A 15,703-nucleotide genomic window follows, 5' to 3' on the forward strand; every position below is an offset into this window, starting at 1 on the left:
TTCAGAGAGTTTTTACTGAATGTGTAAGTATAATACTGTGTCTTTAATTAAATCAAATGTTTTTTAATATATAAATGATTTTTTAATGTAAATGAATTACAGGAGACCTTGTCGCAATCGGCATCCACCGGTGAGGGGAGCGTACTTAGTAGAGCACTAGATGCTCCTGAGTATCCCGGTCGGGTGAGGGGTAAGGGTCATGGTGTGACTCCAACCTCTTTTTACAAGAGTCCTAGGAGAAGAAATCCTTCAAATGAAGAAGTGTTGCAAAAGTTGGCGGAATTGCAAGCACAAGTCTCTGAATTGCAAAGAGATAAAGAGGTGTATATGAGAGAAAAGTGCAACACTTCATCGGTGAAAGAAACTAGTGATAAGGCTAGTATCAACTATCAAAGGAAATTTCCCGAGGTAATTATAATTTTTTTCCTTTTAAATTGTTCTATTTTATTAATGATAATGACTTTATATTTACTATTGGTTTAGGGCATTTCATCTTGCCAACTATACTTATCGGAACCGAGTTATCGACTAGTTGGCAAGGGAAAAGTGCACAACACTTTGGGAGATTTACTTCACCATAGACCGCTCCCGGATGGACACCTGAAAGTATCGGTGGATGTTGTAGTAGATCATGATGCGATGCTACCGGTACCTGACATGGTCTCAGAGACGACATTGCTGCGAGATGCAATAGGATCATTTGTTGCATGGCCCTCGGAGCTCATTACCATTAGTGATGAGGTATATTGAAAACGATTATGAATCATTTAGTTTTCGAATGTCAATTCTAAACCGTTTATTAATTATTTTTTACATTTTAATTTTAGACTGCTCCTATAAAACCCACAGTTAAGGGTAAAGGGATTTTACAGGAGGAGGAGTCCGTTGCATCACTAAAAGAGGTACATTTAAAGTGTTAATAATTAATCTGAATCTAAATCTGCATGATTTTACATTTTACCTAACTTATATGATTTTTAGGCATCCGCTCGGGAGTCACAACAAGTGACGCAGCAAGTTCGTACCGTACCACACACTGGTCCTCCGAAGCCAGCGGGAAAAAAAGGCGGTGCTTTTGTGCCTCGGTACCGGTCGACGCTCGCAACAATGGTTGATATGTCCGATATGAAGGATGGTGCTTTACGTGAAATCGTTATGGATGAGAGTGTCTTCGGTATTGAATTCAAGTCACTTATTACAATTGATGACTTGGAGGAGATTTTTAAGCATGATCAACTAGGCGTCACTAACATGCACTCATACATCCGGTAATATTCACTCATCCGATATATTATTTAATTAGTCCCACAATATAATTTATTTACACATTTCAATGAAAATAATCTAATGTTTATTATGTTTTTATTTAAGGTTGTTGTATGACAGAGTGTTGCGCGGGACTCCGTTGTCTAACAGATTCCGTTTCGTGTCTTCCGCCCACTGCAGCGGAATGGCAATTGCTTCGGAACGGGAATCAGTTAGACAGCGATTAGTCGATAGATTCATGTCCACCGGCAATACAGAATGTCTGCATCTTTGGGCGTATAATACCCGACCAGTAGGGTTAGTTTCTCATTCTTTGTTCATCTAATCTCTGTTTCTTTTGTGTATAGCAAAATTTTCATATAACCTATTGTTTTTATTTATAGAGCACACTGGTTGCTGCTTGCTATCAACCCTATAAGGGAAGTCGTGTATTATCTGAATTCGGTAAATGGTGAATGGACCAATTATCCGGCCATGAAGGACATCGTTGATTTGTAAGTGGGATCGTTCTAAATATATATTCGTGTATATTTATATATATTTACTTATTTGTGGGATTGATCTAAACATATGCTTTTATATATTTGTTAATTAGATCAATACAAGTGTTCCGAAGTCAACGGGACGCACAGGTATCCCGAACTAAATCTAACAACATTACTTGGATCCAAGTGCAGGTACATTATTTTTCACAATGTTGCTTATAATATGTTTATGCTACTTGATAAAACAATGCACAACTATAGAATCTTATTTGTTTTTCTATGTAGTGTCCGCAACAGCGAAACAGTTACGATTGCGGATACTTTGTATTGAGGTTTATGAAAGAAATCCTTCAGGCAAATCAATTAGAGATTCCGCTCACGGTATGAATTTATAACTTAAGATAATTTCATATAATTTATTACATTTAACTAAATGTATCATTCATATTTTGTTTTTGTTTTGTAGTACCTTGACGAATTCCGTGCCGCTGGATACCCGAAACTTAAGTTGGAAGAAATAAAAGAGGATTTGTGTCATTTTTATATTAAGAGCTTTTTCATGTAGGATTTGTGTCGAATTGAACTATAATATTATTGATGTTGTAATGATGTATATATATAATTTTGGATATTACAATGGTATTATATTAGTATATAAATTGTCTTACTGATGGCTGAAATAATATCGTCGAAAATAAATTACAGGTCGAAAATATTACAGGCTGAAAACATATTACAGGTCGAAAATATTACAGGTCGACTGGGAGGATTAAATTATAGGCTGCACATTAAAATACCTCATTTAGCAACGAAAGCGCTTTTAAAAAGCGCTCTTATAGGCCCACCTACTAAAGCGCTTCTTTGTAAAAGCGCTGCCAAAGATTAATAAAAAAGCAAAAAAAATAAAAAAAAAAGCAACATACTAAAGCGCTTTTGTAAAAGCGCTCTTATAGGGGGGGCTATCAGAGCATTTTTTCTGGAAAAAGCGCTCTTAAAGCCCACCCTATAAGAGCGCTTTTCCAAAAGCGCTTTAGTATGTTGCGTTTTTTTTTTTATTTTTTACTCTCACAGGGGGGCCTATCACAGCGCTTTTCTGGAAAAAGCGCACTTAAAGGGGGGCCTACCAGAGCGCTTTTTCCTGAAAAGCGCTCTTAAAGGGGGGCCTACAAGAGCGCTTTTTCCAGAAAAGCGCTCTTATAGGGGGGGCCTACCAGAGCGCTTTTAGAAGCGCTTTTGTTAGCTACGCCAGCGCCAGCTTTCACAGTGCTTTTAAGCGCTTTTAAAGGCTATAAAAAGCGCTTTTAAAGCCCTTCCTCGTTGTAGTGGTATTTCTACCTTTTGTCGAGCTCAATAAAAGGATCAAATGATCTAAGGCCCACATTAAAACAAATAAGATTTATGAAGTAAAGACATTGTTCAAATAAGAGTTGTTTTGATAAATTTATAACATAAGAATGATAGTTAATGTGACAACAATTCTTTGCATGTAATAGTTGAGAGACAGCTGCAAAAGGAGTCTCCACTTCATGTAGCCACGGATAACAAAAAGGAGATAAAAGCTGCAAGATGGTTCACCAAAATGAAAAGGATGTTTGTATCTGAAACAGCAAGGAAACAAAAGACTCATATATAGTGGCAGTAAAGAACAACAATTTATCCTAAATTCATAAATGGAATGATAAAATTATATATTTTTAAAAGCACACCTTTCAAATGTTATGGAACACTTCTTTGAATACAACATTGGTGGTAGAGAGCATAGGTTCCTTATCTTTGTCATGAATAAGAATCCTTAATCCCTTTTTAGATTTTACTCTTGAGATTGCCACGTATAATTGGCCATGACTAAAAACTTCTTTTGGCAAGTACAAACCAACATTATCAAGTGATTGGCCTTGAGACTTGTTAATAGTCATGGCGAAGGAAACAATAATTGGAAATTGGCGTCTCACCAGTTTAAATGGCCATGGTGATTGTGAAGGGGACAAAGACATTCTAGGAATATAAAATAAGTTACCAACATTTTTTCCAGAAATGATCTTAGCTTCAATGACATGAGCAGCAAGCCTAGTAACAGTTAGCCTTGTACCATTGCACAAACCTTCAGATTGGTCTAGGTTGCGCATTAACATAATAGTGGCCCCAACTTTTAACTTGATTGAATGGTTAGGCAATCCCGAAGTCTTAAGAGCATTTAGGAACTCGGGTGTAACGTGCTCATATGCATCAAAGCTACTTGCATCAGATTTATCAATAGTGTCATACCCTAATTTTTGACCCCCCTGAGATGACATATCTTCAGGATTTTTCATCAGGTCAAGACAAGTACCCAGAGCAGTCATTTCTCCATCTGGTACCTAATCGAGGATGCTCAAAGACAAGAAAGCTCAGGCAAAGGATCAATCAATACAAAGACTAGTCTCTAATACAATCATGGGGCTCAAAAACTTCACTTTTCTCATCTATGATTGATTAGACATCCAGTCATATGAGTACAGGTTTACTCAGGTCACCAGACTAGGGTTTTGAGCCTATCAAGGACTAAAATCAGGGATCACTTTTGGGAAACCCTAAAAAGCCCCAGGGAACCATTCAAAGACATCAATCATCTTCAAATAACTCATATGACAAGATCTACTGGACATCACACTTCAATTCAAAGTCTACAGTCATTATTTTCACATGGTCGACAAATTAGGGTTTTGACCTAATTCACCAAGATAGTTGACTTCTGATCAGGGCATGAATCCAAAACTCAAGACATGATTCAAGAGTCTCTACTACCTCCATATAATCCATTTATATCATCCATTTGGGGAGAAGATCTTATTTCTACACAAAAGCCCAAAAATTCACTTTGTCAGGAAAAAGTCAACTGTGAAGGATCATCATTGACTTTTAAGGTTTTTGGTCAAAAAATGACTTTCAAAGATCAATATCATCAATATATGGATGTCAAAGTCATTTGGCCAAAGAAATTCAAAGAAATTCATCAAAGAGCGAAAAGTCGGGAATTAGGGTTTTTGAGGGCATGGTGAGATCTCAAAATTTCACCTACACAACTCAAAAAACTTCCAACATGAAAGTTGTAGATCTTGCCAAATAAAACAACATCTTACAAGGGAACTTTTTTCAAAAGATCAACCATTTATGAAGTTTTGGAAATTTTGAAGTTTAGGTCATAAACACTTAGAAATTTTTCTAAGTGTTTTAACCTAGTTTTCTTCCAACTTTGGCCTCATTTTTTACAAATTTCCCAAAGGATTCTGAAGAAGACATAAACTAATGATTTAAAGTAGATGTTTAGGGCTTTCCAAATTGTGTTCAACCTTCTCAAAATTCAATTTGAGCTAAGAGTTATGCTTGTTCAAAGTTGGCCTCATGAAGTGAAATTATAGGTCATGCATCATTTTGGAACTTTGAAGTTTTGTGCACATGACCTCAAATACAGATGCTACATGACCCATAATACATCTGCAAACATGCCATGCATTCATTTTCACCATGCCATGATAATTGAAGAAGATTCCTAAAACAAGAACATGTGATTATGTAATGATTACATTTGAGAATTTATGGCAAATTGATGAATCACCCAAGGAATCTTCTCATCAACCAATTAGAGCTCACTTTGCATCTGAATTGTCCCCTAAGATCAGATAGAATCAATGGATAGGGGAGGTGGCTCGAAAATGCAATGATCACACTTGGATATTCTTTGAAATTTCTTCATGGCTAAGAAACCAAACTTGCTTCACTAAGCAAGCTCACTCTCTCACTCAGTACTGAGACATTTGCCTATAAATAGGAGAGCACAATTCAGTAGAAAAACACACCAAAGCAACCATATTACTTGCTTTCTCTTTCTCTTCTCTTGTTCATTGTTTTTCAAAGTTCTTTGGCAAGAAGAATCGATTTCTTCAAACCAGAGCTTATCTTTGGGAAGTGAGCATTCTAACATCTCAAGGGAGGTCATTTGAGGTGATCCAAGCACCTGGATCACTTCTGTAGGTGGAGGAACACCATTGTTGCTCTCACTTTGGAGCATCTGCAGTTGGAGGTCCATGGAGTGATTCAGAAGGTTTCAAGGCAAGCCAATCATCCAGACACACTCCTCAGGTCATAGTGAAGCTAACCAGATGGCTGCAGCTCATCTGTAACTCGAGAATCAACACCCTCCATGTTCACTTGAAGCTGAAATCGAGGGAGGTCCATAGAACAATTCAGGAGGTTTGAGGTCATTACAAGCATTCAGTTAGCATCACTGAGCCACAAGGAAGCTTTTGGGATCATTCATACAAGCCCAGTTGCTCTCTATCATCCTCACGATCTCCATTTTCAGAGGTAAGTTTCTGAACTCCCTCTCTTTAATTTAAGTACTCTTTGTGAAATAGCTCGATTCTATCTTGTTCAGCATCATCAGAGGATTGAAAACCCTCTATCATCATCCATTTATCTTTCAGTATAGTCATTTAATTTAATTTTGAAATTTTAGGGTTCTTCACGATTTCTGGTAAATTAGTTAGATGTAGTTAATGATAGTTCATGTTAGTTACATATTTAGAATCGTGAGTGAATTTAGAGCAAGTTTCATGTTTACATCGTTGCAAATGGTTGAGAAACGAGTAAGTTCAGAAATTCAAAAATGGAGAGCTTGAGGTTGAAGATGAAGATGGTGGTGGCGCGCAAATTTGAATTCTCAGGGGAGAGTTTATTTTATTTTGAATGGTGTGCGTTTTATTAACGACTGAATAACTTGCCCTAGTGGCCACACATGCGCTCTTAGTCTCCTCATGCCCAAGGTCTGGGGTTCGAATCCCCCTCGCCCCAGACTTTTTGATTCTTTTATTTTTTCAAAGATTTACAACTTGTTTTGAAACATAACCAAATGAAGGCAAGTCATTAACACTGAGCGCGCGTTGGCTCAGTGGTGTTGTTTTGGACTGGTGACCTCAAGGGCGTGGGTTCAAACCCTCCAAGGGCCAAAACTTATTTTTTAACACTAATTTCTTTCATTTCTCTTCACAACTTCACATATTTATTTAACCTATCAAAATAAATCATTTTCACTTCATTTTTCATACACCTATTATTTAATATACCTATTTTGTGAATAGTCAAAAAAATCATAAAAATATTATGTATTTCTTGAATTTTAATTAGGTTTAAAATAGTATGTTTTTTAAGTGTTTTCTTAAATACTTTAAATATATATATTCACTTTGATTTAACCTAATCATTTTTATAAATAATTTTATGATAAAACCCTAATTGTTTAGGTCTTAATTAAGTAAAAATCTTTATTTTTACTTTAATTAAGTTGACTTTTGTCAAATCTCAAAACTGTTTTCAATCTCTGATAAAATCAAATGATTAAGGTTTTCAAACAACAAAACCTTGTATCATTCCAAATCATTTTTTTCAAATTGTTTTTACACCAGTACTGTAAAGTACTGGGCCTCTAATAGAGTGTAAGTCCCAAAAACCTTCTCTTCTTAGCTTGTTTTCAAAACTGTATTTTTAAAATCCTCTTTCTGTTTTCAAAACATTCTTCTGGTATTTGAAGGGCATTATTCCCGGTGAAACTCTTCAGATACCTATGTGACCTTTGTCCATCTTCACTTCTTCTGTTTTCAAAAAAAACATTAACTGTTTATCATATATATTCAACTGTTATCAACAAAACAACAAAAATACTGTTGAGGCTCTGTACATACTTCTTCAATGGCCTCCACTCCATCCAGGTTAGGCTTTACAAGCTTTCAATTTACAGTCTTTATTTAAATTACTGTCAAATATAAACTGTGCATATATTAGTTTAGAACTGCGTTTGAGTATAAACCTTAGGACAGTTAAACTATATATATATATTAGGAATATGACCTAGGATTGAGAATGTCTTCCCGGTGAAGGCTCTTTCCTAATTAGAGATCTGTAGTTCAAACCCCCAAGATGAATTATTCCCGGTGAAACATCTTGGTAAAAACCTTAGAATCCAAAATATAGGACACATCCACCCAAAGAGGAATTATTCCCGGTGAAACCTTTTACCCATTTGCTTAGAGCCAAAATAAGTTCAAAACCACATAGCTTTCTCTTGTGCTATAACAAGGACCCTCGATTAGCCTCCTCTTGGGCTTTGTACAAGGACCCACAGGCTTCTTAAAAGCATTTCCAGCTTCCTCTTGAGCTTGTATACAAGGACCCATCAGGTTTCTTATAAACATAGGAACAGGTCTTTAGTCACCTTTTAGCCTACCCTGGTGAGTTTCTTCCAATTTAAACCAGACTTTAAAACAAGCTAAGTTTGTCTCAATTTCACATTGAGTACATTTTTGGAATGAGAGACATGGACAGTCTCTGTCACCCTTATCTTCATCAATCTTCCTTAGCAGAGTCTAGGATCCATGTTTGGTCATCCTCAGCATTGAGTCAGCCTTCATCTTAGGCTTTAAACAAGAAGTCTCCATTAGATAATCTTTCTGCCATTCATTTCAATAAAAACCCCTGGAAAGGGTTAGCCTCCAACATCTGTCTAAAATGTCAAAACCCCTGGAAAGGGTTAGCCTCCAACATCTGTCTAAAATGTCAAAATCCCTGGAAAGGGTTAGCTTCCACACATTCCTTCATTTCAATAAAAACCCCTGGAAAGGGTTAGCCTCCAAAGTCAATTAATAAAAAAAAATGTCAAATAATAAAGATTCATTTCTCTTAGGAGATAATTTCCCCAAAAGAGTCAAAACCCCTGGAAAGGGTCAGCCTCCAAAAAAACATGATAAAGTCGGTCTTTTAACAGACAAATTCACCAGCTGAGTCAAAATCCCTGGAAAGGGTTAGCTTCCAAAGAAAAACAGTCTTTTAATAAATAAAACCTCCTCAGTAGAGTCAAAACCAACAAAAACAGTTAGCCTCAACCTTGGGCTTCATACAAGGCACCCAAACAATAAAACTCCCCTGTCAAGAGTCAGCCTCAACCTTGGGCATTGTACAAGGCAGATAATAGAGTCTCCCCAGTGAGTTCTTCATCACTCAGTAGCCACAACCTTGGGCTTTGTACAAGGCAGATAAACCATATTTTTCATGTGTCAAAGATTCCTAACACTTAGGATCTTTCCCCATATAGTCATCCATACTTAATTCATTTAAGAGTCCGCCACAACCTTGGGCTTTGTACAAGGCAGAAAATAATGTTTTCCCTAGCTAGAGTCAGCCACAACCTTGGGCTTTGTACAAGGCACATAAAATAGAGTCATTCATTCAATTATACTCAACAGTTAGCCACAACCTTGGGCTTTGTACAAGGCACACAAATAGAGTCTCCCTAAGTAGAGTCAGCCTCAATTCTGGGCTTTGTACAGAACACAAAAATACCCTGTAATTAATCCTCAGTGGAGTCATCTCCCAGAGTCAATATTAATTAATCAATCAAAAAGCCTCAAGCTTGGGCCTCATACAAGCCAGCTAAATTCAAATCTTTTATACAGTAGATAGACATAGCTTATCTCTATAAAGAGATATTTTTACTACTCTACCACATTCAAACAAACAAACATTTCAATTTCAATTTCAATCAAAGTCTCCCATTTAGGACTCTGAAAGACATGCTCTGGCACATCCCCAGACTTGTACACTTTCCCTAATTTGGACGAGCAACTTTCTTTCATTTAAGAGGCATCTGACTGGCATACTTGCACACACAAGTAAGGTCCCCCTCTTGAATGAAATGAATTCAGTTATTCTGTCACTCCTTTAAATGTTTGTGGTAGAATGGTACAAATACCTCTCTGCAGAGATGATTTCATGTCTCTTTACTGTAAACAGAGATTTAATTCCAAGCTTCAACCTTGAGCTTCAAGCAAGGCACAAAAAAACAATTAATTTCCCTAGTTAGTTCCCCGAACTACATTAAGCTCTGACTTCCACTAGGGATATGTAGGCATGAGGTTCACAAGGAATCTCAGCGAGCTAATAAAATACCAAAAATAGTCAGTCTGTCTATCTGTCTGTCTTTTAAAATCAATTCAATTCCTTCTCCTAACACAAAGGAGAAACTTTCCCAATCATTAGCAGCAAACACAATCACAATGACACAGAGAAGGTTCCTGTAGAGTACTACAGATATGTAGGGTGTTTAAACACTTCCCTATGTATAACCGACCTCCCGGACTCTAGAATTTCTAGTCTAAGTGAAATCCCCACACTTAGCAAACTCCTAGGGTTTAGTTGAGATCTTTTTTTCCCTTTCCTACTCGTAGGACAAATAAGAAAGTTCGTGTGATATCGTAGGAAGAACTGAAACAAAATTCATCCCACCACGGGCGCATTCTCCTTCCAAATTTCGCGTGAAGGGTCTAGCGTGCCGTCCTCCCAAGTGAAACGGGGAGGTAAAAGAAAACGACACCACAAATAGAATCACTACTAAAGTATTCTTTCTCTTCTCCTACAACAATTGAAAAATACCTATATTCAGAAAATATGTATGGACAACATGCATTTATATATTGAGATAAGGAAACTGTTATCATTAACGGAAATAAATTGAATACCTGGAAGAAGATTTGTTATATATTGGTTGATATCATCGACTACTTCGATTGTCCAAGCTAAGATCGCACGACTTTGAAGATAATTGGAATCAAGATAGTTATGAATGAGATCAGGGTACGTATCTTCAACAATTCCCTTAATCGGATCTGAAAAGCTAGAAATTAAGAACTCATTTGGAATACAAATATCAGCATAGCCATCATTTGGCTCACACATCGTGCCATCTCCAATTTTTAAAATCCACTCAGAAAAACTCCTTATCTCATCAGCTGTAGAAGTGGGTTGACCAGTTTGCAAGCGCATGTTTTTTGTAAGCCTTAAGACTCTACAATGATCCCAAATATAAGAAGCATTGATTGTTGCATGGATAATATCAGATCTAGTACCTCTTGGTATAACAGGTAGAATTTGTCTGAAGTCACCTCCAAACACAACAACCTTACCTCCAAAAACTCTTTTAGAAGCATGTGTGGTTCCACTCATAATGTCTCTCAAGGATTTGTCGAGTGATTCAAAGCAAAACTTGTTAGCCATAGGAGCCTCATCCCATATGATTAGATCTGTCATCTTTAGAAGCTCGGCAAGATGATCTTGTTTTTCAATGTTGCATATAGAAGTTTCTAAAGTAGGGACAGGAATCTTAAATCTAGAATGAGCTGTTCTTCCACCTGGTAACAACAAACTTGCAATCCCACTCGAAGCAACCGGCAGAACAATTTTTTCCTTAGATCTAAGGGCTGCTGATAGAGTGTTCCACATGAAGGTCTTACCAGTGCCACCGTAGCCATATAAAAAAAAACTCCGCCTTCTTGCTTTTCTACAACATCCATGATCTCCTCAAAGATGTTTCTCTGTTCATCTATATCAGAAGATTATACCAATCGGAGTTGTTAATAAAAATAGAAAGATGAAGTATTATAAATTGGTGTAAGTAACGGTTGTTATTACCTGTAAGAGAAGCGTACAGACTTTCAAAAATTTGTTGTTGAGCAACAACATCATATTGACGTTCATCATAAAGGAGTCGATTTCCTGTAAAGGACTCAACAAAATCTTTTGGATATGGCATTGTCTTGAAGTCCTTCAAACTTCGATTATTATTTTGTAATAGAGTTTAAATAGCCATTAGTGTCCGTTCTTTTAACTCGACATCACTCATTGTCAGAGCTATGGAAAAAAACAAACAAAAACAAATCATAATTGAAGCATCTCTAACAAAAAATAGCAAGTCATATAAATGTTTTAGATTTAATTGTTAAACATAAAGAATAAAAAATTAGGCTCATTTGGTAATAAAACCGTGACTGTAATAACTACTAAACCAGCATGGGTTATTAAAAACCGTGACTATGCTAGTATTTAACATAAGCCGTGTTTCAAAAGGATAGTTTTTGAAAGTAAACACTGGATTTATAAATAAAAAGAACTACCAGGTCAAAGCATGGAAGCACAGATACATTGCTAAAGCACGAATGCACAAAAATTACCTACTCAACACCACTACATAATGCACTTATACTATAATGGTTCAGCAAAGAATTTTTAGTTTTGAGTAGTGTTTGAACATAACAAAGAAAGCAAATTACAAATACCAAATTGAATTACCATTTGCACAATATGTCTTGGTTCCTATTGAAACAGTATGTAGCACATATAATAGAGGTTTAGAAAATACATGATTTGACAAAATAGTTGGGTAATGAGTATAAAATAGTATGTGGTTAGTATAAAAGAGGAACCCAACAAATATGCAAACGGCTAAACATAATAGTTGAGATGAAAAATTAGTACAACAATTAGAAATATAGTAAAGATTAAATACCTTGATCTCTTGCAAAGACTCGTTGATCATAAAGAATACCATCCGATAGATACATCCAAGTCTTTCTCCAAACATGTTCGGGTCTATTCATTGAAGAAGACAGTAACATGGTAACATACAGCTTGCGCAAAAAATGACCTGAACCCCATTGATGCGCCTCTTTAATGGCCTCGATAAATTCACGATCATCTTGTAAAAATCCCATTGCAAAGCAGGCATCTCGAAATGTTTTTAGCTTTTTACCGTCAACCGTCTTGATGTCTTGGTAGCATAAAGGACCCTTTTTGACTGTGAGCATCATCCTTAAATAAAACAACTCGCCAGTGCTTTGAGGAACCCAAATGAGTCGACCAATGGTATACCCTCGTTTCCTTGGTTTCCAACTTCGACTTCGTTTGTGATAGACAAATTTAGAAACAAAGTCTCCATAAGTTAGTAACCTTGCTTCTTCATAAGTTTTGTTTGCTTCGAACCATGCTGTAAACATCGACTCTGTTACACTTGGTTTGAGCAACACATCACCAACCTGCTCGTAGTCTTTGTAGTACACAGAGTTTTCACCTTCCATGTGAAAATACAATCTCTCTACGGCTGGCTTTCTGCCATGTATAGAATAGGAAAATATCCTCCAACATGCTTCACTTGGGGAGATGTATCGACAATCCAAATATTGCTTGATCTCGTCGATGTTGTTTCTATCATGACCTTGTATGATTGCAGAAATTCTATCGGAACCTTTGTTTATATATTTGAAAAGGTATTTGATAGAAGTACTTTGGCTGCACCATTCCATGTTAATGTGTGCTTCGTACTTCAACAACAAACTTGGATTGTGAGGAACAACATGACCACTGTGAAAGATGAGTCCATTTTTTTCAATAGTGTGTTTGTTGTCTCTTCTCCTATAAACAGGATACCCTTCTTGGTCCACGATAGTCGTAGGTTGAAATTTCTTAGGTAAAACTTGGTGCACCTCCCATCTTTCGTGCAAGGTGAGTTGAGATTTGCCAAACCACAAGGACCATGAACCATGTGAGCTTTGACCAAACTGTACAACCGAGGGTGTGTTTCAGGATCAGGCACTTCAGCACTGATTATCTTGTCAATGTCTTCTGGACCTGGATATTTATTTGAAGGATGCAAGAAGATCAATATATGGGCATGAGGCAATCCTCTCTTTTGAAACTCAATGGTGTACATATCTACAATTGGAAAAGCATAACCAATTTAGATATATTGTTATAAATTATAAACAATAATAATGACATCAAAGTTAATGGGGATAATCAACTTACAGGCAAGTACTTTGCCAAGAACACCTTTTTTGGTTAAATCTGTAAGCAACTGATCAAACTTGATTTTGAATACTCTCGAGATGATATCTGGTCGATCTTGAGGCTTCAAATGAAGAGGTCTAAGTACTCTTTGAATCTCTGGCCAATTTGGGTTACAAGTAAAGGTAATAAACAAATCAGGAAATCCAACCTTACTGCATATAGCCATTCCATCGTAGTATAATTGATCCATAAACCTACGACCTCCGACAAAGGAGGAGAGCAAAACAACTCTTTTACCTATGCTGTTCCCTTGCGTTTGATTCTGGTCTCCCTCTTCATTTAAAGAGTTGTACTTGGAAACCCGAAGTTTTGGTTGGTTTTTACGTAACCATTCAAGTTTCTCAGACTCTAACATTGTGTAACCATCGACCAGAAATTGCTGGAACAACCGTCTAGAAGATAATAGAGTCTTAGCTTCGTTTAACCTGGTTTGAATGCGGTATGCCAAAAACTCCCGAATTGTGAGCCTATTTCTTACGCTGCTACCGTTGGAAGGCAAGTCCCTATGAGCTACATCAGGTCTATAACCATCCTCACCATAAGGAAAAATCAAAGGATATTGGTAAGCCATGTAAGCAGCATGCAGTTCATTGATTCTCTGAAGTCCTCCTCCTCTTGTTTGCATAATGATATCACGCATTTCTGCCGTGTCTATATCACCAACAACCGAGGCTGCAACTTCAGAAACTGTAGGTTGGTTATACACCCTTCCATCGGTGGATCGGCTAGAAATGAGTCGTAGTTTGAGGTTTTGAGGTTCCCCATTGTTTAACCATTGTTTCGCCATTTGGAAGCTTTTTGCATGAGGATTGAATTCGTATAGCATCTTGGACAACTGGTTTATAACATCTTCATCAATGTTTTCCTTGTTCCTGACATTAGGAAAAAATTTGTCAAACGTGTGACAGTGAGTATGCATAGGCAAACTAATAGATCTCATGTAAAATATGTGACAATGAATATTAAAGATGACAAATTATATAAGCTATGTAAAACCTTTGGCAGTGCGTAGTCATAAGGAATTACCTAAGTCCATGCATGCGATTTTCGACTTCATTTTCTGTGTCATAAATATATAATTGTGCAAATTTGGGTTTTTGCCCTTGAGGAGGCAGCAAACTTCCAATTCGATGACACGTTTGACCTTGTATTCTCATTGTTGGAGGGCCGCGACCATTGTTAAAACGATTGTCTATCTTTGCTCCCGGTGATGTGAATGAAAACATCATATTGTATAGTCGAATATGTTGTTGAAACTTACGGCTAACTATACTTTCATGATCAAACAAAAGTTTTGCAAGTTGTTCCGGATGATGTCTTAGCATTGGTAGTTCGACTTTACCGTTACCACAACACATCATAAACTTTGGGTTAGCTGAATGTGTACTTTTGTGCATCCGCTCTTGATACCACATCATGGCTTTGCAATAACAACATTCGATAAAAGGGGAACCGATATCGTAATATTCTACATAAGCCGGGACAACATTTAGATTAGAAAATCATACCATAATTGTTATAGTAATATTGGTAGCAATGCACCCAAATTCTGCAGAAAAATTAGTTACCTTCAGAAAGTCCGGTTGCATTGTTGTTGATTGTAAAAGGTGCTTCAAAATCTTCTGACTCTGAACAGTTTTCCTCGTCGGATAGGTATGCTGTCATAAACATGCACAATAACTACCGACATGAGAAAATTTCGGTTATGTTGACTGATGCGTTCTATTAAAAGTTTAAGTCAAAAACAGTTTATTGAAGGGAAAATAATAATGATATAACTCTTATTAAACATACTTGCAAATGGGTCGTAGTCACTATCCTCATCGGAGTCACTATTAAAATCCACATTGACCATAGGTGTAAAAATAGGACGCTTTGGCTCTGTCCTACGATGGTCATTGGTCGTGGATTGTGACATTCGCCGATCAGGTGGCGGTGGGCTAATGACATTACTGTTGAAACCAATAAAGAACCAGTTATATAAAGACATTAGTCATTGTATAAAATCAAATAGCATAATGTTTCGTACCTTGGTCCGGGTGTATCAAGAGCCATGGGATGAGGCAGAACCCTCGTTTGGCTAGGGAGGTCTGTATGATGTCTCAACAGGAAATTTGGATGCTGCATTTTATTTCTCGGCCTTCCTCTAGATCGTTTTGGGACATCATCACATCTGTGTTTCAAGAAATTGGAAGCTAGTGAGATGCACAGACTGATGAAAAACCCAGCTCATGACTAAAACATGT

General features: G+C 36.9%; 3 protein-coding genes and 1 pseudogene across 3 annotated transcripts; 1 reads left to right on the top strand and 3 right to left on the bottom strand.

Moving 5' to 3' along the window:
• Positions 1-1,044: 1,044 nt before the first annotated feature.
• Positions 1,045-2,373, top strand: LOC131647730 (uncharacterized). The gene is made up of 6 exons (XM_058917584.1): positions 1,045-1,268; positions 1,372-1,563; positions 1,650-1,760; positions 1,862-1,943; positions 2,037-2,132; positions 2,218-2,373. Exons 1-6 carry the CDS (start codon positions 1,108-1,110, stop codon positions 2,314-2,316), a joined length of 741 nt encoding a protein of 246 aa, XP_058773567.1. The 5' UTR covers positions 1,045-1,107; the 3' UTR covers positions 2,317-2,373.
• Positions 2,374-3,214: 841 nt separating this feature from the next.
• LOC131650943 (uncharacterized) lies at positions 3,215-11,406 on the bottom strand (annotated as a pseudogene).
• A 706-nt stretch (positions 11,407-12,112) lies between these two features.
• On the bottom strand, positions 12,113-13,046 carry LOC131650944 (uncharacterized). Its single transcript, XM_058920639.1, has one exon. It carries the CDS (start codon positions 12,911-12,913, stop codon positions 12,113-12,115), a length of 801 nt encoding a protein of 266 aa, XP_058776622.1. The 5' UTR covers positions 12,914-13,046.
• A 256-nt stretch (positions 13,047-13,302) lies between these two features.
• On the bottom strand, positions 13,303-15,447 carry LOC131650945 (uncharacterized). Its single transcript, XM_058920640.1, has 4 exons — positions 15,252-15,447; positions 15,026-15,115; positions 14,484-14,925; positions 13,303-14,329 (listed from the first exon to the last, which is right to left on the bottom strand). Exons 1-4 carry the CDS (start codon positions 15,445-15,447, stop codon positions 13,360-13,362), a joined length of 1,698 nt encoding a protein of 565 aa, XP_058776623.1. The 3' UTR covers positions 13,303-13,359.
• Positions 15,448-15,703: the final 256 nt, after the last annotated feature.

The sequence above is a fragment of the Vicia villosa genome, linkage group LG2 (assembly GCF_029867415.1).
Source record: "Vicia villosa cultivar HV-30 ecotype Madison, WI linkage group LG2, Vvil1.0, whole genome shotgun sequence".
NCBI lineage: Eukaryota > Viridiplantae > Streptophyta > Magnoliopsida > Fabales > Fabaceae > Vicia > Vicia villosa.